At 47.5% G+C, this 25,833-nt stretch overlaps 1 protein-coding gene across 2 annotated transcripts; it reads left to right on the forward strand.

Moving 5' to 3' along the window:
* Nucleotides 1-4,006: 4,006 nt before the first annotated feature.
* On the forward strand, nt 4,007-17,713 carry Hbegf (heparin binding EGF like growth factor). 2 transcript variants are annotated; one of them, XM_048331112.1, is made up of 6 exons: nt 4,007-4,369; nt 4,579-4,746; nt 7,131-7,308; nt 14,188-14,343; nt 15,146-15,235; nt 16,300-17,713. In XM_048331112.1, exons 1-5 carry the CDS (start codon nt 4,324-4,326, stop codon nt 15,216-15,218), a joined length of 621 nt encoding a protein of 206 aa, XP_048187069.1. In that variant the 5' UTR covers nt 4,007-4,323; the 3' UTR covers nt 15,219-15,235; nt 16,300-17,713. The 2 variants fall into 2 exon arrangements, with proteins under 2 accessions (XP_048187069.1, XP_048187068.1); XM_048331111.1 differs by having other exon boundaries at nt 4,008-4,369; nt 15,146-15,236; nt 16,294-17,713.
* The last annotated feature ends 8,120 nt before the right edge of the window (nt 17,714-25,833 follow it).

The raw sequence follows: 25,833 nt of genomic DNA on the forward strand, positions 1-25,833 counted from the left end.
GTTCTGAGTCAAGATTGCATTTTTAGATCGAAGATTACAAAACTCACCATTGAATTGATAAGCATGACCACTTCATCTCTGAGAATGGCTGGCCTATGACAAAGAACCATTTTACTCAAGTTACCAGTAGGAAAGGGAAGGAAAGGGAAGTCAACAGAAGGGAAGGGAAAGGAAGAAATGGGAAGAGAAGGCAAAGGAAAGAGAGAAGGAGGGAAGGAAAGAAGGAAGGAAGGGGGAGGGAGGAAAAGAATACATTTGTTTATAACAGCTTTCATTGAATAACTTCCTACTATGTGTCAAAGGCATTCTATTTTACTTGATATATATATATATATATATATGATCTGTTTTTTAATCACAAGAGCCTATAATAATAACTATTATTATCCTCATTTTCAGATGAACAAATCTTAGATAAGAGAAATGAAACAACACATTCACAGTAGAGAGCTTTAGAAAAAGGAGAAAAAGAAAAGGCTTAGTATTAGACAATGCATACTCACTAATCCTAAGCATTTGAAAAGCAGAGGCAGGAGACTGAGCTACACATCTCAAGAGAGAGAACAGAATAAGCCTAAGAGCATTCATTTCACTAGCTGTCCTGAAGCCCTTACCTAATCCTTCTTCCAGCCCAGTAATGCAGATTCTTATCACACTCTAGGAACGAGCAAGGGCAGAACCTCAGTAAAGCTGATGATGTTGCTGTCCACTGAGGTAGAGAGGAACCTGCCGTCTCCTTATCCATTTGCTCAGCCAGTGTTGAGCTGAAGAGCAAAAGCCCAGGTAAGAGAGAGGGATGCAAATGGATGATGAGATACTAGCTAGGCTGTTACCCAGGGTGACCCTAGGCTGTTACTTTTTTTTTTTTTTTTAGCTTCAATCCTTTAAAATGGAGGTGACAATGATAACAGTGTGTAGTCTTAGGCTGCTATGAAGTGGTGAGCACGTGGAAGCTGGCACTGTACAGAGCTCCTCAGCCTCTGCCTGCGAGGTTCAGACTTCATGCAGATGTTGGACATCTGGATACAATGATTAGTGATGCTCAGAATTTCTGAACCTGGTGTCAGAATTACCTTTCTGAAGGTACAAATGCTCAGGCTCTATCCCAGGAGAGTTTTATTCAGGAGGACTGGCGGGGGGGGGGGGGGTAGACCTGGAGCTTCTCATCTTGAATTCATTCCCAGGTAATACCAAATGCATAGCCAGGTTTGGGGGAAGCAAACTACTGATGTTTCAGACATAGCAGTGGGAAAGGAACTTCAGCTGGTTCCTCTCCAAGGAAAAGGAGGATACGACCTCTACTCCTCTTTCCTTGTGGGCTCTGCTACTCTTTTCTCTCAGGTCCTCTGTACCGGCTTGTAAGAGCACTCCACAGTCAACGGCACTGAGAGGCCCTAGGACACAGCCTGGTTTGGAAACTGGATGCCAGGATTCAGGTCTGGATTTTGTCCCTTTTTCAACTCACCTAGTGATAGTTAATGGAAAGCCAAGTTTTCGATTGACCTCTGCTTCCTTAGGATTACGTCCTAAGTGCCCCTCACACTTGATAGCCGCAGTGGATGAGGCGTCCTGGGGCAGGAAGGGAGGACATGGAAGAATCTTCCCTCTGCTTTCCCACTGACATCTCATTTGAGTCTCACAGAAATGAAGAAGAAAACCTAGTGTCTACAATTTAAACTTGTTCTCTGTCCTAGCCTTTATTCCATTGTCATCTTGTCTACTTCCCCTCCCCCCCCTCCCCCCGCCATGGCTCTCCTGGACACCTTGCAGTTCTCCAAACTTGTTTCACTCTCTGCAGGACTGGGGGGATTTTGTCATGGGTGATCTCAAGTCTAGTTCCTCTTCATTCAGGACTCAGCTTGCTTGTCACCTGCTCAGAGAAGGCTTCATTAATCCATCATCCCATCGAAAGTGTTATCTCAGATGTATGTCACCTTCTAGCACATCATTTTAACGTTTATCTCGGCACTTGTCACTATGGGATGTATTTTCCTGGTCATCTTCCAGAGTAGATGGTAAGCCCCATGCAAGCAGGCCCTTGGCTCTTTTGTGTACTGTGGTGTTATCCTTAGCATCTGAAAAGTATGGAGGGAATGTTTGTGGAATCGATGAGTTTTTGCATTTACCTCAGCATGAATGGTGATTTTGTTGCTTGTTCTGTTTTGCTTTTGGGTGAAAAGACACCTGAGTTCTGAGAACGGAAGTTGACTATCCCAATCAAAGTCAGGTCTTTCATCTTTTTTCCAGGACCTTCCTGTAAAACCTGGCTGACACACAGGCCTGGCTGGGGTGAGGCCCTCAGGTGTGATGAAAGCTTGGAGTTGCCCAGTGAGGTAGGGTGAGGAGGCTAAAGGAAGAGCATGGGAAGCAAGAGGCAGGCTGAGACAGGAGAGCAGGGCGTGAGCAGCGGCGGGGGGGGGGGGGGGGGGGGGGGTGATTTGGCTATGTGTCAGGAAGTGTTTCCCTCCACCCTCCCCTGGAGAGAACCCTGGCCCCCTAGGTGGCTTTCATTTTGGGACTTTGCTAAGGGAGGAAGAAGGTGTGGTCTGGGTGGTGACCATCCACTGAGGTCTCTGGCCGATACTGACTACCGGAAGAGTAATCCCACAGTGGCTCTTGGCCAAATAGGTAACAGGTGAGCTTCCGACTAAAACCAGCCTAACTGCAACACGGAATCCCAGACCTGGCTTTGGGGGTAGTTAAAGTGTCTGGGGAAAGAATAGAGAAGAGATTCTAAGGAAATACAGTGTTCAAGGTTGAATGCTTGCTAATAACGAATACATCACACTGATTGAGAGCAATCCTCAAAAAGCCTTCTTCTACAGAGTAAGCATTATTATCGTCATTATTCCTATTTGCAAGTGGTGGAGCCTGAAGTACAAAAATACTAAGTATTTTCTCCAAGGTCATCTAGTAGGTAGCAAAGGCAAGATTCAAACCCGAGCCTATAATAACTCCAGTGCACTCTAGAAACTCAGGCCTAGGGAGAGTTGCCCCAGCAGGCTAAGAGAGTATAAAGCCAGACTGACCCCTGCCAAGGTGGGGGCGGGGAGAGAGAGTGGGATAGACAGTGTATAAATAGGAGACCTGTTTTTATCCCTACACACGGCTGAATCAGGCAGGTGCTCTATCTGGCACAGTTTGAGGGCTCTGAATGCCAACCCAGCCTTGTATCAAACAACTCTGTGACAGCACGTCTCTGGAAGCTGAAACACCCACCGAGAGAGTCGTTTCTTAGGGTCAGGACATTGACTTCAGAAGATCCCTGTAAAAATACATGGGTTAGAAGAGAAGCCTATCAATCTCCTGGCACCTGTTGACCGGAGCAGTCTAGGTTAGCCAGCTGGGTCCTACACGGGAGGTGGGGGGGGGGTTGTTTTCTTATGGGGTGGCAAGGAAAAAAAAAAGTAAGGCTTCTTTGATCATCTGTCTGTCCGGTCTCAGAAGTTTAGGAACTATAATCCATAATAAAAATCCTACCGTGGACTCCTGTCTGTCACCCGAAGAAAGCTGGGGGAAGCGACCCTGCACTTCTTTTGCTGGGGCTACAATGGCACCAGGTGCGTGCAACTTCAACTCTGCTCCTAAGATCCGTAGGCTTTAAATGATTAACGAGCTAGCTATTCTTTACTTGCTGTGTGGATAGGCAGAAAAAAAAAAAGTGAGCTTCTGAAACTCGGGTATCACGCGCGGGTGGGGAGCCCCCTGGTACGGCGCAGGGATGGGCTAAAGAACCAGGCCTGAAATGGAGCCCTCAGCCCAGCCGTCACCACGCCGTAGCTCCCCGGGAAAGGTAGCGACGGGTCCCTGCCACCTGCCGATCGGCGGCCCTACCCACGGCCAGGCCTCCACGGCGCTGGCTCGCTCCCCAAACATGTGAGCGCCGCCCGCCCGCCCGCGGGGTCCGGGGCTCGGGTGGTTGGTTGGCTCGGCGGCGCCGCGGGCCGGGCTGGGTTCCCGGGCCGGGCGGGGGAGGGGAGGGGAGGGGAGGGGGCGGCGCCGGGCGGGGCGGAGCTCCGGCGCCGCGCGGAGCCTTATTCCCCACGGCGCGCCGGGGGAAGCGCTCAGTCCGCCGGAGGAGCTGCACGCGGCGCGCGGCGGAGCGGCCTGACGGAGGTGCCAGGGCTCGGGCGCGGACCCCCGGGACAGCACACCCGCGCGCGGCGGCCGGGAGCCGGAGCCAAAGGGTCCCAGCCAGGCTCGCGCCCACGGAGGCCGGCGGACCCTCCCGCGCCCCCCGCCCGGCTCCCGTGCGGACGGACGCCCGGTGCCCGCCGCTTCCGAACGGATCGCCGCCTCGCCGCTTCTGCCCTGCCTGGGAACATGAAGCTGCTGCCGTCGGTGGTGCCGAAGCTCTTTCTGGCTGCAAGTAAGATAAGCTGCCGACGCCCCCCGAGGTCGGAGGCGGGAGGCACGGGGGCGCCGTGCGGGGGGCGCGCGGGGGGGAGATCGCGGCGGCGCCCCCGACGCGTGCCACTTGGTGGGGCCCGCGCGCTCCAGCCGGAGGGCGGAGACATCGATGCCGGGGGGCGCGGGGTCTAGGCGGGGGTCTGACGCGGCCTTGCCCTTGGTTCTCAGTGTTCTCCGCGTTGGTGACGGGGGAGAGCCTGGAGCGGCTTCGGAGAGGGATGGCAGCTGGAACCAGCAATCCGGACCCTTCCACTGGCTCCACGGACCAGTTGCTACCCACGGGAGGTGCCCGGACCAGGGAGGTCGTGGACTTGGAAGATTCAGACCTTTTCAGAGGTGGGTGCGGGGGCTACCCATGCCTGGGCTCTGGCGAACAGTTCAAGAATAATCAGGTCTAAGATGCATCGTTTGGGGCACTCCTGTGTTTTATTTATGCAGGACTTGAAGGAAAAGCTGATGGCATTGTAGAGAGCTAGGCATCCTGAAATGCAGGTCCCACTGTCCGTCTGTCTGCCTTTCCTTTATTTGCTCTTTGGGTTCCACTTTGTGGGTTATATCACCTTCTGGATACTTTGGAGCAAACGGAAGCGGCCAAGTTGTCCTCGGAAGTAAGCTAGGCTGGGGAGTAGGAACAGGGTTGAGATGTTTTTCTTAGGAGTTCCTATGTGCGAACGCCTACAAGTCCTGCTTTCCAAATCCAGTGATATGGAAAATAGGTAAAGTAGAGATAGCACATGTGCCTCTTACAGCCGGTGTGCAGGGTTCGTGCCCTCCACCCACTTGTCAGCAGGTTGGGGAGACGACCAAGGGAATGAGGAACTGGTGACCTCCCTAGGTGGGGCCAGCTCCTCTGAGGGAGGTTTAAAAGGTGAGCCTTGGGACTTTAGGGGTTGAGTTTGAATATTCCCGACACCAGGAGGCTTTCCAACCACTTGAATCCCCAAGGAGACTCCAAGGGGAAAGAACCACGTGGATTCCTCCCACCTGCCTGCCGGTGTGGCTGCTACGTCTGAACACCGACATGGATTGGGCAGAGTCCACATCCTGCTGGCTTCCCTGCCTGGCCACCTGCAGTGGTTCTCAGGGGTGGAGCAGAGACTAAGTCCTATGGCCCGGAACAGCTATATTTGGTTGGAAAGATACTCACCTGTTCTAGTCCCGCCTATTGCTCAGCTGCCTTTCTCCCTCCTTCCCCAGAGTGTCTCACTGGGGTGCGCTCTCTGCTTTATGCGAATCAAGTCTGCTCCAAAGCTGAGCCTGCATTCCCAGACTTCATCCTCTTACACTGGCCCTTTTGGGGTCACCTATGGCCCCAACAGCCTAAATTCTCCTGGCTCGCCTTTCTAGGCTGGGCAGGGCTAGGCGGTGACTCACCCCCCCACACCCCCACATGGCTGCTCCTCATACCTCTACAGACCTGACTCACTGCTCCCTGTCCTGGGTAGAAGCCTGGTTGTCACTCTGCCATTCTCTCCTCTTTATGATGACTTGGATTTCCTGCCTTGGTCTCTGTATTCCTCTCGTGGCCACCTGCCTCACCTGGGACAGATGACATTTTCTTGGCCGTGGGCAAATCACTGCCCTTCAGGATTCTAAGATCTTGAAAATGTAAGGCCATAAGCTTCTAGCTTGAGAACTTTTAGGTCTCCAGGCTAATGTTTCGTGCTCTCCTTTCTGCCAGACACAGGCTATAGCCCTAGACACTGGACACCTTTCCATTATTGGGTGCAGGTGTGGGAAAGGAGCTGGTGCCCAGCCCTGGGATTAGTGAGTATAGCCTCTGGTCAGGTCAAACTGAGTGTTTGGGTGAGGTGGTTTTTTCCCCTAGCCTCTGAATCCTGGAAAGAAGTGGGGAGTCATTGTTGTTCCAGTTACTGACTTTTAATCCTTCGTTCCCTTATACACATTGTATTTTTTATTTCCTCCCTCAAAAAAAACCCCCAGAGTCCTATAAACACAATATTTGAGGATAGATGGAAATGAGTCTTTGAGAAAGTAGCTAAGCTATAAAGGGCATAGAGAAGGGCAAATATTTTGCTTGAAATGGGAAAAGCACAGCCCTTTACCAGGGATAAGCTGCTTGCTATTTCAGAGCCGGGCCTTGATACTGATGGGAATCCCAGAGGGGGGTCACCTGAACACATAGACGCTCTTCTTATTTTAGAAGCTTCCTTCCCCCAAACATCCAACTACCTTCTCCAAAAGCAATTTTTGCCTGTGACACTATCTTCCTGCAAGTGGGTCACTGAGTGAAGTAACAGGAAATGAGGCTGACTGAAGGCTAAAATAGAATGAAGTCGATGGGGGGAGCTGGAGCTGGAGGTGGGCAGTGGAGGGGAGATGAGTTTAGTAGCATTGCCTCCTGGGTTGCAAGCTAGCATTCCCTGAACGAGGTTCCTGAGGTGTGAAGTGCCTTCCGTGGGGCCTATCCTAGCCTCTCCCTCCTCCTGAAATGTCATTTTTCTAGTGGCTCTACGCAGTGTTCCTTTGGCAGAGGGTCTTCCCAAACCTCCAAGTCCAGGTAGATCAAAGGACACACAGGTGTGATGGGCATGCGGCTGTAATCCCAGCAGTCGAGGCCGAGGCCTGAGGAGTGCAAGTGTAAGGCCAGCCTTAAACTACACCTTTTCTCAAAAAAAAAAAAAAAAGTGTTGGGGCTGGGGCAGGGGCAAGGAGAGTGTGGAGAGTCAAAGTCTTACCGGCGTCTCTTTCTCTTGCAGTTGCTTTATCATCCAAGCCACAAGCGCTAGCCACACCAAGCAAAGAAGAGACGGGGAAAAGGAGGAAGAAGGGCAAAGGATTGGGGCGGAAGAGAGACCCATGTCTTCGAAAGTATAAGGACTTCTGCATCCACGGAGAGTGCAAATATCTGAAGGAGCTCCGGGCTCCATCGTGCATGTAAGTGCCCCTTCTGCAAATAGAATCTCAGCACACTCTCCACTGTTCGGCTGTTTCTCATTGTTACTGTTCCTTGAAGTCATATTTTCACCCCGCTTCTTTTTAACCTTTGGGTGGAAGTTCAGAAGAAGGAACATATTTTTAGTCAGCAAAGCCCCTTCCCCCCCTCACCCCCCCAAAGAGGATGCAGTTTCCTGTGGTGTGGGTTTGTGACACTTCAATCTTCAGGGACATTTCCTGCTTGTCCAGAACTGAGCTTGTGGCGAGGAGAGCTGACTTCTGGAGGCAGCTGGTCCTTCATTCCTGCCTTGTGCATTTTTCTGTGTGGGAGGCGGCAGAAAATATGGCAGAGCAGGTTCCTGGGTGGAGTGAAGCAGAGTGGAGGAGGAAGGAGGTGCATTTAATCACATGCCGTGCAGGTATGGTGTAGTAGGAGGATGTGTGCTTATGAATGAACAAATGTAGGCTAGTTCTAAGGCATGGCAGGGCTGTATAGAGAAGAATATATACAGAAGAATGTACAGAGAAGAATCATTGTGCAGCAAGGGGACCCCCCCCCCAACAATCCTGCTTGTTCACTGCAGCAAGGGCTTAGAGAGTATTGGCCTTTGGTCAGGGTGGGGGGCAAGGGGGGGGATACTTGAACACTTCCCTTGTGCAAGATTAAAAGAAAATCGAACCCAGCCCAGAAGGCAGCATCAGTCCTTCCTTGGCAGGAGTGTGGGTGGAGGGGCTGTGGGCTGCTTAGCTTCTCCTAGGCCAAACCCAGCATTTGGCTGCCTTGGCAACCCCTCAGGGATGACAGCACTGCCATGCTCTCTGGCAGGCATAATGTCACCACTGTGCCTGAGGCCAACACCCCACGTCAGGCTGCAAACATCCATCTTCTTTCCTGTGGGGAGAGAGCCGACTCTGGGGACCTTGTGACTTGACAATTCTGGAGCTAACTCACTATTGTATGCATGCTGTCTCCCAGCCTATCAAGAAGTCTGACTACCGAGTGTCCCTTCTACCTGTGATTGGTGCAGATCCCTTGGCCTTTTTTCTTCTTCTCTTTCTTTTCTTTTTTCTTTTTTCTTTTTTTTTGTCGGTCGTGGGGCTTGAACACTGGGCCTGAGCACTGTCCCTTAGCTCTTTTGTTCAAGGCTACTGCTTTGCCACTTTAAGCCACAGTGCCACTTCTGGTTATCTGGTGGTTAATTGGAGGTATGAGTCTCATGGGCTTTCCTGTCCAGGCTGGCTTTGAACTGCGATCCTCAGATCTCAGCCTCCTGAGAGGTTAAGATTATAGGTGTGTGCCAGGGCTGGGAATATGGCCTAGTGGCAAGAGTGCTTGCCTCGTGTACATGAAGCCCTAGGTTCAATTCCTCAGCACCACATATGTACAAAACGGCCAGAAGTGGCGCTGTGGCTCAAGTGGCAGAGTGCTAGCCTTGAGTAAAAAGAAGCCAGGGACAGTGCTCAGGCCCTGAGTCCAAGGCCCAGGACTGACAAAAAAAATTAAAAAAGTGCTTGCCTCGGATAGGTTTGAGCCACCAGCGCCCTTTGATCTCTTGGCTTTTACAAACTTCTTTGTCCAGAGCATGGTGCCTGTAGCTCACACTCAAAATCCTAGCTCCTCAAGAGGCTGAGGCCTGAAGGATCACAGTGTAAAGCCAGTCTAGGGAACATAGTCCAGGAGACTCCGTCTCCAATTAGCCATTCAAAAGCTGGGTTAGAGGTGTGGTTTAAGTGGTAGAGTGCCAGCTCAAGCAGGTAAGCTAAGGGGAGCCTGAGGTCTCTGAGTTCATGACCTGGTGCTGGCAAAAAACAAAACAAAACAAGGAAACTTCTTGCCCGGTCAGTGCACACTTAGCAGAGCTGCCCCATATGTGGCAATTGGCAGAGAAACCCATCCATCCCCATCATATCTAACAATCACTGTGTCCTTTCTTGTAGCATCCTTGTTAGGAGCTTGGCATAGGAGAAGATTGTTTAAGAGTGGTGTAGAAAATCTGCATAGTATCCTTCCCAGTGTCTTGCAACAGAATCGGAAATATTTGTCTTACCTTTGCAAAGTGGCATCATTAGCTCAGGATGGAGAAAATGACTCTTAGGGCAGTCAAGATGGACTGAGACCAAGAATTGTTCTGGGCCCCATTGGCCCAGGGTGTTTTGGTGAGTGGATGTGGGGCTTGCACTGCTCAGCAAAGAACTCTTATAAGGCTACTGTCCTGAAGATCAGAACTCAACTGACCACCTGAACCCAGAGATCCTGCTAAGTGCACCCAAAGCCATCTTCTCAGTGACCCTAGGATAGTGGTGGTCGTAACCATAATGTTAACATCTCTCCTTCATCCCAGGGCTAAGTGTTTACACTTACTATAAATCAAGGCCAGTAAGTGTATTGAGTACCTACTTGGAGCTAGCTGATCTTCTAAGAGATGGGAAAGAGATATGATCTCTTGTGGTTTCCAAAAGCCCTTTGCTGGGTAGGCCAGATTTTCTATTTCTATTTGAAAAATGAGGAAACTACAGCCAACAAGTTGCATGAGATCAACAGCTAAATAAGTAGAGAGAAACAGAATCAGGGTCTCAGGTGCCTCATTCCTAGGTCAGCATGCTTTCCATGTGTCCCGGCCCCACTATTGGGGCCTGTTTTCTTCCCTATCCTGACCTGAGTTTGAGCAGGATTTTATAGAGGGTAGCTGTTGTTCTAGAGCACTCTTAGGCTTAAGGCATAGCAATCTGACTTGAAGATCCCTGACAGCTTCCTGGACAGATTTTCATGGGGAAGATTTTGTATCTGGTCTGGCTGCCTCCTATGTCCGGGTACTCAAGGCAAAAAACAAAAAAGACACAGAGCTCTTGGTCTGGGGGCAATGTGACATCTGTGCACCTATCTCTAGGGGTCTTGGTGGTTCTTCCTTGCTTCCAAATCCAGGAACCACCAGCCAGGGTGTGTCCAGGTTGCTGTGGTAAACTTGAGGCTATCTGGCTTCCTAAACCAACTCTCTGCAGCTGCCATGAATAGGAAAAAATCTTCTGTGTCATCAGCCAAGTTACCCTCAAACAGTTTCCTGGGGCTTTGGACTGGCCACTGACCCAGAAATTGGCTGCAGAGTTTCCTGTGGTTGAAGGAAACCTGGGAGCTTTTGGGTTAGGAGGACTCCGAGTTGGAAGAGAGACAGGACTGGAGTCTGCATTGGCCACACTGCCCAGATACTCGGAGGATTGGTGAGCCCCTTTCTGTTGGCTCCAGCTAGCTTGCGTTCCCCATTTGAGATAGCAACTGTACCCTCTGCAGGTCCAACTATACAGTAACTCACACCTACGTGGGGCCTTCCTTCTATTAAGTGTTTTCATCTATATTATCTACTTTGATCTATTCACAATGCTTCAGGGCTATAGGCCTTTATTATCTTGTAATACATTAGGATACCAAAGCTTAGAAAGGTAATGAGACTTGCACAAAATCACCTGGCTAGAAAGAAATAACAGCAGAAAGCTGGACACTAGTAGCCCATGCTTGTAATCCTAGCTGCTCAGGAGGCTGAGATCTGAGGATCCTGGTTCAAAGCCAGCCTGGGCAGGAAAGGCCATGAGTCTTACCTTCAATTAACTACCAGAATACTGGAAGTGGCGCTGTGGCTCAAAGTAGTAGCATGCTAGTCTTGAGCACAAAAGATCAGGGACAGCGCCTCATGACAGGCTCCCCAACCCCCCAAAAAGAAGTGGTAGTGGAACCAGTCTGATAATACTTATATTCACGGTGCTGTCCATCAAATGATGCTCCCTCCACCTGCTGGGGTAGAGGTGAAGAAACCCAGTGTTTTGTCTCTGGCCCCTAGAGTTTTGTATTGTTGTTGTTATTACCAATCCTGGGGCTTGAACTCAGGGCCTGGGCACTGTCCCTGAGCTTTTTTTTTTTTTTTTTCAGTTGAGCCACTGCTACACTTCCAACTTTTTGGTGGTTAATTGTAGGAAAGTCTGTAAGACTTTGAACCCCAATCCTGCCATCTCAGCCTCCTGAGTAGCTTGGATTACAGGCGTGTGCCCCAGTGCCTGGCCCCAAAAGGTTCTTGCTTCTGTTATACATATTCTGAAATGGGTCACAGACATGGGGAGGCGGGATTTGTCCCAGTTTGGTGGACACCGGTGCTGGATCTGGACAAGACACATGATCTCACCCCCACCCGGGGATGCTTGGAATGTACTCCACCCCCCCCCCCCTTCCCTGGGGGAATCCAGGAGCTAGCTGCAAAGGGAGTGGGTAATATTAGGATGTTTACATTATTATCCTTTTGACTCAGGCTGGAGGAGGAGGGATTATGTAACTGAATTGCTGGACTCTGAGGCCAAGCTTTATTTCTATCATCTGAGTAACTACCTGTGGGGTTTGAATGATGGACTAGAAGTACAAAACAGACTCAACTTCAATTCCTCCTGGGCCATCACAGTCTCTGAAGCCATCCAGGCTGCTGTATTGAATCGTGGTTCTAACACTCACTATCTCTGTAATTTTGGCAACTTATTTAATGAAAGTTAAGCCTCAGTTTCTCATCTTCAAAATGAGAATAGTAGCCGGGTGCTGGTGGCTTATGCCTGTAATCCTAGCTTCTTAGGAGGCTGAGATCTGAGGATCATAGTTCAAAGCCAGCCTGGGCAGGAAAGTCTGTGAGACTCTTTTTTTTTTTTTTGGCCAGTCCTGGGCCTTGAACTCAGGGCCTGAGCACTGTCCCTGGCTTCTTTTTGCTCAAGGCTAGCACTCTGCCACTTGAGCCACAGCGCCACTTTTGGCCGTTTTCTGTATATGTGGTGCTGGGGAATCGAACCCAGGGCCTCATGTATACAAGGCAAGCACTCTTGCCACTAGGCCATATCCCCAGTCCCCTGTGAGACTCTTAATCTCCACTAAACTCTCTCTCTCTCTCACTCTCTCTCTCACACACACACACACGCGCACGCGTGTGCACATGCATGCGCCAGAAGTTGACCAATAGCTCAAGTGATAGAGCACTTACCTTGAGCAAAAGAAGCTCAGAGACAGCAGCCAGTCCCTGAGTTCAAGTTCCAAAACTAGCACAAAAAGGAAAAAAAAATGGGGATAGTAACTCCTTCATAGGCCTGATTTTAACCTGAAAGGTTACATGAAACTAAAAGGTCCCAGGTTCAACTCCTAGCACCAAATAAGTAAGATTAAGTAAAATGCTTTTGTAAAGCAGCTCAGAGTACTTAGCTCATAGTAAGAGCCTTTGATGTTTGCTACTTATTAGTGCTAATTGTTAAGGCTATGAATAATAAATAGGAATAACAATACAGTCAGAGAGCAGGGCCAGTAGCCCCAGGGTCTTCAGATGTGTTTCCTTACATATGTGAGTCTTTGCTGTTCAAAGTGGGAAGAATCAGAAATCAAAGTGGTTTCTGCTTCATCTTCCTGCTTCCTAGTTAAACATAAGCTCCCCAACCCCTAATCCTTGTGCACAGGTGGTTTTCCAGGGATACTCCTGGCAGCTTTTTCTATGTGACCTCCCCCCCCCCCCAACTCCAGGTGAGGGACCACATGCATGGAAAAGGCCTCGCTAAGAGCTCTGTGTTCTAGGCATGCTCTGCCTTTATCCTCCAGTGAGCTGGGTCTTCGGAGCCGGGAGGGGGAGCCGGGGCAGGGAGAGGTACAAGGCAGTCCTAGGGTAGGGACCAGATGCAGCACCGCGCTTCCTGACCTCCGCCACTGCTGAGTGGCTCCTCAGACAAGCAGCTCCTTGCAGCGTCCCCGCTTCCCTGAGGCACCAGGTGCACAAGTTCCTTCCCAAAGGAAGTGCAGGTAGAGGTCCACTGAGTTCTCAGTGCCTTGTCAGCAGCTTGTGGCTTCGTGCCCCTAAGCTGACAGGCTGTCCCTGCCCCTGGCCGGCGGGTTGGCAGCCTGCTGAGCCCGGAGTCAGACAATCCCCATCTGTGCTTCTGCACTGCTGTGTGACCTTGAGAAACCGCTTCACCTTTTTGTAGAATGGGGCTCCCACAAACATCAAAGGATCTCTGGGACCCAGAGAAAGGAAGGGATGAGGATGTGTTTCTTCAGCAGTTTTTCTAAAAGCTTCAAGGAAATGCTTTGTTAGAAGAGGCAGTGGCCACTTAAGAAGAGCCAAGGGATTGTTTGTGACATTCTTTTATGCAGTGCAGGGCAGCTGGGCAGGAAGATGCTATCTTGGTTTTGTTTGCTTTGCCCTGTCATGGAGGAGGCCTGAAAGCGCCCCGTTCAGAGGCCAAAGGCTGCAGGGAAGCTCCCAGGTTGAGCCCTGCACTCAGAGAGAGCTGGGAGTTAAATGAAAGAAACTTGAGAAAAAGTGACTCCTGGCAAGGGAACAGGGCCTATTAATAGGCCAAGCAGCAGTAGGGAGGGACTGGATGCTGGAAGCATTGATGGGCAAGGCTGGATTTATTTCTGGGTGTTGAGGGGCCTCACCAGAGGGAGTGATACTGAATCCCCTCAACTCAACCCACCAGCCCTTGTGCCCAAGCACTCTTCGGTGGCGTAAATAGAACGTGGGAACACACATGGAATAAATCAGCCGCACGTGGATCAAATCTAAACTGAGACCTTCAAGTCCTTCCTCATTTTTTCCCTGCCTGGAGCGGGACTGTGGGTCCAGAGAACCAGAGGGAGAAGTGAAAAGGGAGGACAACAAAGGAAGGGCGACTGTGAGAGCATTCAGAGGGACATTTTCAGGATGTCCTTAAAGCGGAGAAAGCTAGAGGAAAGGCAGCTAGAGATCGTGGGCAGAGATGGACAGGCTGAAGGCCTGGAAAATGGAGTTTGGCTTAAATAGGTAGACCGTGGCAGAGAGAGACACACAAAGATGCCAAGCCATTCACCCCTCTCCACTTTGTGTCCTATGCCAGCTGCCACCCGGGTTACCATGGAGAGCGGTGTCACGGACTGAGCCTCCCGGTGGAGAATCGCTTGTATTCCTACGACCACACTACTATCCTGGCAGTGGTGGCTGTGGTGCTGTCATCCGTCTGTCTCCTTGTCATCGTGGGACTTCTCATGTTCAGGTAAGTGTTGGCCCCCCCCCCCCCCCCCCCGCATAGTCTGGTTCTGCAAGTCTCTTCCCTTCTACCTTGTCTTGGGACTCCCAACTGTTGATCACATGAACCCCATTCTCATCTTCATCTTGGGCTAGATACTGGGTGCAGATTCTCTCAAAGTCTGCTCTGCCTGGCATAGCATCATGCCAGGCAGTGCCTTAGAGCCCAGGCCACACGTAACAGGTTCTGTTTCCTGCTTCTCGGGCCCAGGGACTCACCCATAAAGCCACCACTTCGCGTATTCCTTTCCCTTGGCTCTGTTCTTTGATGCATTCATGTGTTGTTTGGTAGTGAAGGTATGCACGATACTTTTGATAGATTCTTCCAATCCTAAGTTATCTGAATCAGGTTAAGCCTCCACCCTGAATATATTGTAGGTTTGGGGAGATCTGAAATATTATATGTGTTTTCAAGCAGTATAACTCATCCCTTGTGAGACCTAGAATGAGGTACCTGGTTTGGTTTGGTTTGGTTTTCCTCTGAGAACAGTAATCTTTCAGTGATTATACTATTCATCTTCCTCATGAGGATACTGTAAGGATCAAATAAATATAGTGGAAGCTCTTGGTAAAATGTAGCCTGCTGGGAGATACAGGCATTCTTCAGTTGGCCTTTGTCCATGGTTTATAGGCCTGCCATACTCTCTGGAATTTTCTAAGTAATGGAGAGAGCAACCATAGCAGAGTTCTTAGAAAGGACCTGCTCTGGGACTTGCACACTCTTGTTCTCATAGTAGGCAGCTCTCGCTCATAAACCTTACTTTTCTCAGGTACCACAGGAGAGGAGGTTATGATGTGGAAAATGAAGAGAAAGTGAAGTTGGGCATGACTAATTCCCATTGAAAGAGACGATGCTCAAGGTAATCGCACATCCTTTGCCCCTAGCGGCATCAAGGGCTTAGGTAGAGGTAGGTCCTGGTCCATTTCAGTGAGTGCTGAATTTTTCTCTTGACTAAGGGCTAGGTATAGGATGGGGGAGCGGGGAAGAGGGGTTGCAGTGCACAATTTTTTTTAAATTTATTTATGTCTTTATTGTCGAAGTGATGCACAGAGGAGTTACAGTTTCATACATAAGGCAGTGCATACATTTCTTATCCAACTTGTTACCTCCTTCCTCATTTGTACAATTATTTTTAAAAAGAATACTGGTGAATTATCATCAGGGTGAACATTGTTAGATACCCAAGGAAAATACCTAAACAGTCAGCTTCTCCCTTACCTCAGCCCCTTTCTCCCCTTGCCTCCCCTTTTTGGAAGTCAGGGCCTAGCACCTGCTAGGAAAACACTGTCACTTGAGCCGTGACCTTTCTGCTTTTTCAGGTAGGGTCTGAAGCTTTTGTCCATGGCTGTTCTAGGCAGATATTCTCCCATCTATGCATCCTTTGTAGCCAGAGTTACAGTCATGAAACAGAGTACTTGGCTGCTCTTTTCATTTGTTTTCTTTTGGGGAAGCGGCAGGCAGTCTGCCACTTGACTGTACTCCCAACCTACTCTTGCCATTTCTTTCTTTTTTTGGTCATGGAACTTGAACTCTGGGCCTGAGCTCTGTTCCTGAGCTCTTTAGCTCAAGGCCAGTGCTCTACCACTTTGAGCCACAGTGCCACTTCTGGTTTTCTGGTGGTTAATTAGAGATAAGAGTCTCCCAGACTTTCCTGCCCGGGCTGTCTTTGAACCTTGATCCTCAGATTGCAGCTTCCTGAGTAGCTAGGATTACAGGCATGAGCCACCGGCGCCTGGCTCCATTTCTTAAAACCGGACCATGAAGACTTTGTGAGGCTTCTTTAGATTGGGCCCAGTTCCCCCCTTGACCCCCAGTACTGGGGATTGAACTCAGGGCTTCATGTGTGCTAGGCTAATGCTTTACTACTTGAGCCACGCCCTTATCCCTTGACCTAACGTGAACTGCCTTTCTCTTGTGCTGTAGGAATCTGTGAGGATGGCTCCCTCTGAGAAGACACTAGTTGACTGCAGGCCTGGCAAGGGAAAGGACTTTCTAACTAGCCACAAGACTTTATCATCCCTAGCTTTGGTATTTCGTTTGGGCCTCCTATAATTGCTTTGCGAAAATGCCAGCGCCTACAAGTGCCAGATAATACATCCAGTGGGACATGGATCAGAAGAAAACAAACACCAGGCCCTTCAGGCGCTTCTGATTCCCTTCCACCAATCCCACGGCTCCCATCAGTTTATTTAAACACTTGTCTTCTGGACTAAAATACCAGCTAAATTCCACATGCTCCAGGATCTTTGACTGAAGAAGAAGAAAAAAAACAAAGGTTAAAAAGAGGAAGAAAGACTGTGGCCTGGAAGAAAGCAACAAAGTTGAGAAGCCTGCACTTCAAGTCACCAAGGGATCTGCTATTTGGACTCTCCAGCGCTAGATGAGCTAACTGTGAAATACCACAAACCTGAGAACTCTTGGGGACTTCTACCCAGAGGAAAAAGAAAACCTATTTTTTGTTGTTGTTGGTTTGTTTGTAAAATGCCTTTTAAATTATATATTTATTTTATTCTATGTATGTTAATTTATTTAGTTTTTAACAATCTAACAATAATATTTCAAGTGCCTAGACTGTTACTTTAGCAATGTCGTGACCCTCCTTGCCTCCCTACCATCCAGCTTAGGGCAGCATGCTGTCACAAATGGAGATGGCTCTGTGACCTGGATGTGGTAGCTCATTGTCTCTCTCCATTTGTAAAGATGCCCCAGGAGCACAGTGCCCCAGGGAAGTGCGTGCGGTCGGGATGCAGGAAATGACTTGGTCAGACCCACTCTATGAGTTGGATTGCAGTCTTGCCTAGGCGATTTTGTCTACTGTTTGTGTTTTGAAAGCCCAAGGTGCTGATGTCAAAGTGTAACTGATATCGGTGTTTCCCTGTGTCCGCTAAATCTCACAAGAGATTGGGTATCCACACCTATGGCTGTCCTAGCCGCTCATCTCCACGAACCCAGGCCCACGAGTGGGAACCCACTCTCCCTTGTGTCAAGACATTTCTCTTAACTCCTGCCATTCTTCTGGTGCTACTCCACGCAGGGGTCAGTGCGGCGAAAGACAGTCTGGAGAAGGTGTTAGCAAAGGAAAAGGTTGAGGAGGAACAGGAAGCGGCAGCGTTGACCTGTTCTTGGTAATTGATTAACTTGCCATTTGCTTCAGAGTAGTTTGGAGTTGGTGGCAGTTTTGGGTAGCCTTACCCATCTTACTAAAACTACAAACATTTGCTGTTATGGTCCCTTTTGGAAGTTTCTGGTGCCATATCTGAACTGTTACAATCTGTATTTCCAAACCTGGTTCATATTTATACTTCGCAATCCAAATAAAGATAACCCTTACATCACAGTCTGCTTGTTGTAACTGGGAACTTGTTATTGTTGTTTTTGGTGGTACTGGGGTTTGAACTCAAGGTATCACTTGCTCAGTTGCGACTCTACTACTTGATGTCTCCAGCCTGTTTTTTTTTTTTTTTTTTTGCCAGTCCTGGGCCTTGGACTCAGGGCCTGAGCACTGTCCCTGGCTTCTTCCCGCTCAAGGCTAGCACTCTGCCACTTGAGCCACAGCGCTGCTTCTGGCCGTTTTCTGTATATGTGGTGCTTGGGGAATCGAACCTAGGGCCTCGTGTATCCAAGGCAGGCACTCTTGCCACTAGGCTATATCCCCAGCCCATCCAGCCTGTTTTGCTTTAGTTATTTTTCAGGTAGCGCCACATGTTTTACTTGCTTAGGGCTGACCTGGATCTTGGTTCTCCTACTTCTCCCAGGTAGCTGGGATAACAAATCCACATCACGATGCTCAGTTTTTATTGGTTGAGCTTGGTTCTCACTGGCTCTCTGTTTGGGCAGTCCTCGAATCCCTGCCCTGTAGGTCTCGACCTTCCAAGTAGCGGGCATTGCCGGTGTGTGCCACCAGCCAGTAAAAAGATTTTTGAAAATTAAGGGCACATTTTTGCTTCGTACTCCACACGGTCCTATAAATGCCTGACTTTAGGAATCAGTAAAGATGTCAAAAACAACTGGTGGCGTGAGTTTCTTTGAACTCTGTGGGTTCCCTTTCCTGCTCGCAAGTTTCCAGTCCCAAGCTCTTATCCTGGGCTGGGCTTTTCTGAGCGTACTTTGTTTCTCCAGCCGAGGTTTCCTGCAGGCTCAGGGCTTCCTGCCTTTCAGCTGCTCTCTCCTGCTACCTCTGTTGCTAATGGAGTTCCTCTCAGAAGTCCTCTAGGCGACTGTACTATTTTCCAATACTGAGGATTGCACTCTGGACCTTTTGCATGCTAGGCAGGTGCTCTGCCACTTGGGCCAAGTCTCTAGCTCTTGGGCTTTTGCTGATACAGTGGCCCTGAGAACTCCTCCATCTTCATCCAATCTTCTTTCTAAGTTTGTTAAAAATGAAGCAGGACTTTAGTTCAACATGTCAGTTTACCAGTACAGTGTCACCCACCCTGCACCTACTTTTCTGTTGTTGTGGTTCAAGACCAGTACTCAAACTTGGTACCTAACACTTTGCCTCATTGACTGGGACTCAACCAACTGAGACATGCCTCCAAGCCCTGTTTCCTCCTAAGACTGCTCATCAGAAGAAGCTGGCCCCCTGAGCACTGAGAAATATCTACCTTTTCTTGACAGGCCCCCTTTTAGCTGCCTGTAAGATATCTTAATTTATGGTACTTAATATAGTCATCATTAATAGGTTTATAAACATTTAGCATGCAATGAAGGCTCACAACGTATGAGCACTGGTTGCACCCTTTATAGGAACTATCTCACAACTCACAACAATCTGGAAGGTAGGCACTTTTACTGTACCTGTGTTTTAGGTGAGAAAATTAAAGCTGAGAAATGTGAAATAACACGCTTATTATTAAACAGCAAAGGCAAGATGTGAATTGGGAAAACCTGACTCTCAAGCCTGCACTCTAACGACTAAGTTACACTCCTGAGTAACTATAGGCTGGACTGGTTTTTCTCTCCTTCCGGAGATAATGTTATGAAGAAATCGTATGTAAAAAGATTAGGGAACAACTCATCAGAGTTCCTTCTGCTTCCAGTTGACAAATTCATAAAAGGTGGTCCAGTGTGCTGTACAAGGGTACAGTAGAGGAGGAAGGACAAGCTGACTGGCATTGTGGTCTAAGTCCATGCTTCACTGTTGGCTAGAGAAGTGCCTTCATGTACGATACTCGGTCTTTGAACCTACCTGTAAAAGAGAGATACTTAAGCTAGGGAGTGGCTCAAGTGGTAGAGTGCCTACCTCGCAAGTGCTGGGGCTCTGAGTTCAAACCCCAGGCCCACCAAGAAAGGCTTTTGAGGGTATAAATGGGTTTGGGAAAGATGAGAGAAATCATTGGAAGGAATGATATTGATCAAGATGCATTGTATTCATAATTTGACTTGATGAATTGAAAGCTCTTTGTGCAACTACTTTACAAAAAAAGGTCCAGCACCAGTGGCTTTCCTCGCAGCTGAGGAGGCTGAGATCTGAGGATCTGAGTTCAAAGCCAGCCCCCAAGCAAGTCTCTCCAATAAACTACCAACAAAACCAAACCAAACCTGGAAGTGAAGGTGTCACTCTATTGGTAGAGCCTTGAATATAAAAAAGCTCTGGAACAGCACCTAAGCCCCGAGTTCTAGCCTCAAGACTAGCACAAAAAGAAAGCAAGAAAGAAGCAAAGAAAGAAAAATGATACACATTTATCTTGGGGCTGAGGTGTAGCTCAGAGACAAGAGTGCTTGCATAGCATGCACAAGGCCCTGAATTCCGTATGCGCTGCCCCAAAATTTGTATGTATGTGTGTGTGTGTTTCTCTACCTTAAAGAGTTGCAAAGTATATGACAATAGGACAATGAAATCTCTTGAAATTGTTAGAGAAGGTATAAAGGGATAAGGGCGGGGGATAGAGTGGGTGAGTTTGATATGGATATGTATGCATGTATAGAAGTTCACAGTGAAACCTTTTTGTAAAACTATATGCTAACACTCTTAAAAGTTTTGTTATTATTGTAAAGATGATGTGCAAAGGAATTACAGTTACATGTCAGGTAAGAATACATTTCTTTTTTAAATAATTATTTATTGTCAAAGTGATGTACAGAGGGGTTACAGTACATTTAATACATTTCTTTTGGAACAATGTCACCCCTTCCCTTGCTCTCTCCCACTTATGCTAGAACTATCTTTAAAATAAATAAATGAATTGAACTCTTGCTTATTTGAATGTTGAACTTGTTTCCATAACCGCAGAAGTCAATACACAAATATTTCCTTCTTACATTCAAAAGAATGAGCAAAAAATACACAAGATGCATTTTATAGTCTACAAGATATTGATCTCTTTATCTTTTTGTTTTCATTTTTGAGACAAGATCTCATCAAATAGCCTGTGCCATCACACCTGGCTCATCTATTAACAATTTTAGTTCAATTTTATTTGTTTTTGTTTTTGTTGCCAGTCCTGGGGCGTGGACTCAGGGCCTGAGCACTGTCCCTGGCTTCTTTTTGCTCAAGGCTAGCACTCTGCCACTTGAGCCACAGCGCCACTTCTGGCTTTTTTCTATATATGTGCTGCTGAGGAATTGAACCCAGGGCTTCATGTATACGAGGCGAGTACTTTACCACTAGGCTGTATTCCCAGCTAGTTCAATTTTAAATTCTAATTTTGAGCTGGATATAGTGGTACACACTGGTAATCCCAGCACTTGGGAGGGTGAGGCGGGAAAATTACAAAGTAGAAGCCAGCGAGATCACACCGGGAATCTATCTTTTGGCCAGTCTTGGGACTTGAACTCTGGGCCTATGCTCTGTCCCTGAGTTTTTGTGCTCAAGACTAGCACTCTACAACTTGAGGTATAGCTCCACTTCTGCCTTTCTTGGTACTTTTAGTGGAGATAAGAGTCTCACTGATTTTCTTGCCCAAGCTGGCTTCCAACTTTAATCTTCAGATCTCAGCCCCTTGAGTAGTTAGAATTATAGCTGTGATGGGGCTGGGAATATGGCCTAGTGGCAAGAGTCCTTGCCTCCTACACATGAAGCTCTCGGTTCGATTCCCCAGCACCACATATATGGAAAACGGCCAGAAGGGGCGCTGTGGCTCAGGTGGCAGAGTGCTAGCCTTGAGCGGGAAGAAGCCAGGGACAGTGCTCAGGCCCTGAGTGCAAGGCCCAGGACTGGCCAAAAAAAAAAGAAAGAAAGAAAGAAATTTGCTCACTGTCTTTGTATACAGGGTATGGTATAAATAATATAAATAATAATGTACAAAAAAAAGAATTATAGCTGTGAGCCTATTTTAAAATATTTAAATTATTTTAGCCATAATATGCTCCTAAAGTTCATAATTCCAAATCTAAAGAATTATATTTACATTATTTAAGTTTTTGCTTTTTGATACTATATATTATATTCTGTATCATATACATAGTTTTTTCCTTAGAAAGTTCCTATCAGAATTCCCTCAAATAATGACATAAACCTGGTTACTCTATCGTATCATTCTGAAGCCGCTGTTTTGTATTTCTCATGAGTAGAAGCAGCATCATTGGTCTGTTAATTAATAAGCATTTAGATAAAAATGGTGGTATTTCCTTCCAGAACTTAAGTGATCTATCCAAGGAGCACCATGGATGGCATGTCTAGAATTGAAATCGAGGTCTTTGCATTCTTTCTTTAGACTCAAACATTGCTTTTCAAGCACTGTTTCACATTTAACCTCAACTGCAATTTCAAAGGAGCCCTAAAGAATCTTTATAGGTCTTTGTGGATTTAAGCAGCCATGGAACTGTGGAACAACATTGTCCAAATATATCACTTTAACTCGGCTGGTCTGAAATTCTTCCCTTTGTCAACAATGCCTGAAATTCAAGCTTCCTGTTGGAGAATGCTAATACTCTTGGGAATAGCTATGCCTTAAGCCAGAGGCATTCTTTGCTGGAGTAATTCATTTTAGCCTTATTCATTCAGCAACTATTTATGAAGGCCTCCCTATCACCTTCCAAATGAGATTCCTGTCCCAAAAGAGAGGGGATCTTGACACAGGATGGGGGGTGAAAAGAAGTCATTTTGGAGCAAAGACACTCATTTATTCTCTCTCTCTCAAAAAAGTTGATGGGTGCCAGGTGCAGGTAGCTCATGCCTGTAATTCTAGCTACCAGGGGACTGAGATCTGAGGGTTGTGGTAAGTAGCCAGCCCTGGCAGGAAAGCCTATGAGACTCTTTTCTCTAATTAACCACTAGAAAACCAGAAGTGGAGCTTTGGTTCAAAGTGGTAGAGTGCTAGCCTTGAGCAAAAGAGCTCAGGGACAGCCGTTCAGGCCGGGAGTTCAAGCCCCATGACTGACAAAAAAAAAAAAGAGCCCTTAAAAAGTGCCAAGTACTGTTACTGTCACTGGAGAATCCGTCTCTTATCATGAATAGTACTGACATATGGACCAACAGTCCATGCATACACAAATTGGATAATTTCAGAATAAGTGATATGCTGATGTTAGTGGGTACGGAAGTCATGTGTGTAAGGGGGCTTCCTCTCTGAGGAGGTAACATGTGACCTGAGACAAGCAGGCATGGGAAGGCCCGGAGACAAAAATAAGCTTAGTATGTATAAGGGAGGGGGGGAGGGGGGAGGGAAGGCTTCTACAGCGGTAGCATGGCATCATGCTTAAGAAGGAGGCAAGGAATTGTATCATGTGGAATCTCCTGGACATGGTACATAATTTAGAAACCAGTAGGGGGGAGAGAGAGAGAGAGAGAGAGAGAGAGAGAGAGAGAGAGAGAGAGAGAGAGAGAGAGAGTACAGGTGCTTGAACTCAGGGCCTGGATGCTGTTCCTTAGCTTTTGTGCTCAAGTCTGGTGCTCTGCCACTTGAGCCACAGTTCCAGTTCCCTGACAGGGGACAATGATGAAAGGGGTGACATTGATTAAGATGCATTGTACTGGGGCTGGGAATATGGCCTAGTGGTAAGAGTGCTTGCCTCGTATACATGAAGCCCTTGGTTCGATTCCCCAGCACCACATATACAGAAAATGGCCAGAAGTGGCGCTGTGGCTCAAGTGGCAGAGTGCTAGCCTTGAGCAAAAAGAAGCCAGGGACAGTGCTCAGTGCCAGGGACAGGCCCTGAGTTCAAGCCCCAGGACTGGCCAAAAAAAAAAAAAAAAAAAAGATGCATTGTACTCATAAACTGACATGTTGAATTACAACAACCTCTTGTACAACTACTTAAAATAATTTTAAAAAATTCTCACAGATTTTCCTGCCTGGGCTGGCTTCAAACCAAGATTCTCAGATCTCAGTTTCCTAAGTGTAGCTGCAGGTGTGAGTCACTGGCATCTGGCTCACCAGTGTAGTATTTGGGGCAAGGAGGGATATGATTTGATTTACGTTTCAGAAACATGACTACTATACAGAGAAGGGCTACTAGACGGCACAAATGGAAAAAGCAAGACGAGTTAGCAGAACTCTGCTAGTCTAGACAGGAGGCAATGTGTGGTAAACCGTCGCCAGGGCCTTGTCCCGCTGCAGCCGGGAGCAAGGCCGGGAGCAAGGCAATGATGGAGACCGGACTGTGGAATTGATGTTTGGGGTATCAGGGGACCTGCTGCCCCTCTCCAGCATCAGATGCCGCTGGACCCATGGACAGGGTTCTTTGTTTGTTTGTTGTGTTTTTTTTTGCAACAAAAGAAACTATTTATTTGGAATATGCATTACCAGTACAAATTAGGAGACTATAAAACCTACACCATGTTAGTATCATTAGAGAACACAAAAAGTTCAGTTGGAATCAAAAGGGCCAGAAGCCTGTGCTCTCACAGAAGCAGAAAAGCTTAAACTTTCAAAACCAAAACAGAGCAGAGCTTTGCAGGTTTATACTCTGAATAACAAGAAAAAGGAGGGGAGAAAGAGGGAGGGGGGAATAAAGCCAACAACCAAAGGAAAGCACTTCAAAATGAAAATGCCAAAATGGAAGAAAAGAAGTAAGAGAGAAAGGGGTGGGGTAGGGACATTCAATGTTTTTTATTTATTTTAACAAAAGGGAAAAAAAAGGTTACAAAAAATAGAGGTTTCCAGAAAGCTTTGAGCCAGGGATTGAAACCACAAAGGTGATGTGCAAAGCTCCTCATTATTTTGTAAGACCATACAAACAAGAGCTCAGCGTTGAGGTGAAAATGCTTTCTGAAGCATTCCTCCACAACTTGACATTCGTTCTTCACTTTTCGGACCGAAATTCTAGCTTTCTGAGCAGATAACTTGTTGAATGAGTGGTGTCTAAAATTAAGGGGTTTCCCCCCCAGACAATACTGCTTTCTTTATTCCTTTAACTAATGCAAACCATTCCAAATCCAGCCGGCTTTAATCAGCCATTTAATTCAGAGGACTTCCAGCATACCAAACTTAATTTCTTAGCATGAAATCTACAGCATCAAGTCTGGCTTAGAATCTCACAAACCCTTCATTCAGAACCAGCATCTGATTCCTAGATCTACTAAGTTTGGCCAGCAGTGTCCACCACAGCAGTACCTCCTGTGGATTCTTCTAGAAGAAAAATCCTTTCTATTGGAAGAGGCCTTTCATGGAATGTTATCAACTGTGGAGAAAGAAAGCACTTGATTTTGACATTCAGAATCAACAAAGGCAAAACCCTTTTCCTATAGTATAAGAAGATACTTTGGGCTGTGTACTTGAATTTTTAAAAAGCCAAAAATAGAAGCAAGTCCCTGACTATAGTTCTGAGGGACTGCTAGAGCGCCACTCGCTCTGGAAACACAGGTAAGTGGGGAGATGTTCCTGTGGGCTCTATCTTTAATTAATTAATTAATTAATTAATTTATTTATTTATTTTGGCCAGTCCTGGGGCTTGGACTCAGGGCCTGAGCACTGTCCCTGGCTTCTTTTTGCTCAAGGCTAACACTTGAGCCACAGTGCCACTTCTGGCCATTTTCTGTATATGTGGTGCTGGGGAATCGAACCCAGGACCTCATGTATATGAGACAGGCACTCTTGCCACTAGACCATATCCCCAGCCCTCTATCTTTATTTTTGACATCAACTGAATTCTGAAGCAAAGTAGAACAAGGAAACAGCCTACTCTACTAATTGGACAGGGTTCTTATTCATTCTCAGACAAAAGTTCAGGCAGGAAGGTGGCTATATCAAAGAGACTACTTCAGTAAGGGCAGAAAGGTGGCTATATCAAAGCGATAAGGGTGTTAGTTGGGGGGAAATAATTCTAGGATTGGCAATTACCCGTAAACAAGAAAACAACCAATTTGCATAGGCCACCTGCCAGCTCCAAGGTCTTGTGATGTTCAGGAATAATAGGAGGGTAAAGACGGTGGCCACTGTAATGCTAAGCACAGTAGGTCTTGACAGGGCCGCCCTTTCCAGGGACAGAGAATGGCGGTCCAATTCTCTAAGGCCCACCTTATGGCTTTGTGTTTACTGTTTCCCACAGTAATGGTGGCCAGAAGTAGGACTGGCG

This window comes from Perognathus longimembris, chromosome 22, assembly GCF_023159225.1.
Source record: "Perognathus longimembris pacificus isolate PPM17 chromosome 22, ASM2315922v1, whole genome shotgun sequence".
Lineage (NCBI taxonomy): Eukaryota > Metazoa > Chordata > Mammalia > Rodentia > Heteromyidae > Perognathus > Perognathus longimembris.

Coding starts and splice junctions, on each gene's coding strand:
- Hbegf (XM_048331112.1), top strand. CDS start 4,324: ATGAAGCTGCTGCCGTCGGTGGTGCCGAAGCTCTTTCTGGCTGCAA. Junction 4,370..4,578: donor GAAGCTCTTTCTGGCTGCAA/GTAAGATAAGCT, acceptor CTTGGTTCTCAG/TGTTCTCCGCGTTGGTGACG. Junction 4,747..7,130: donor AGATTCAGACCTTTTCAGAG/GTGGGTGCGGGG, acceptor TTTCTCTTGCAG/TTGCTTTATCATCCAAGCCA.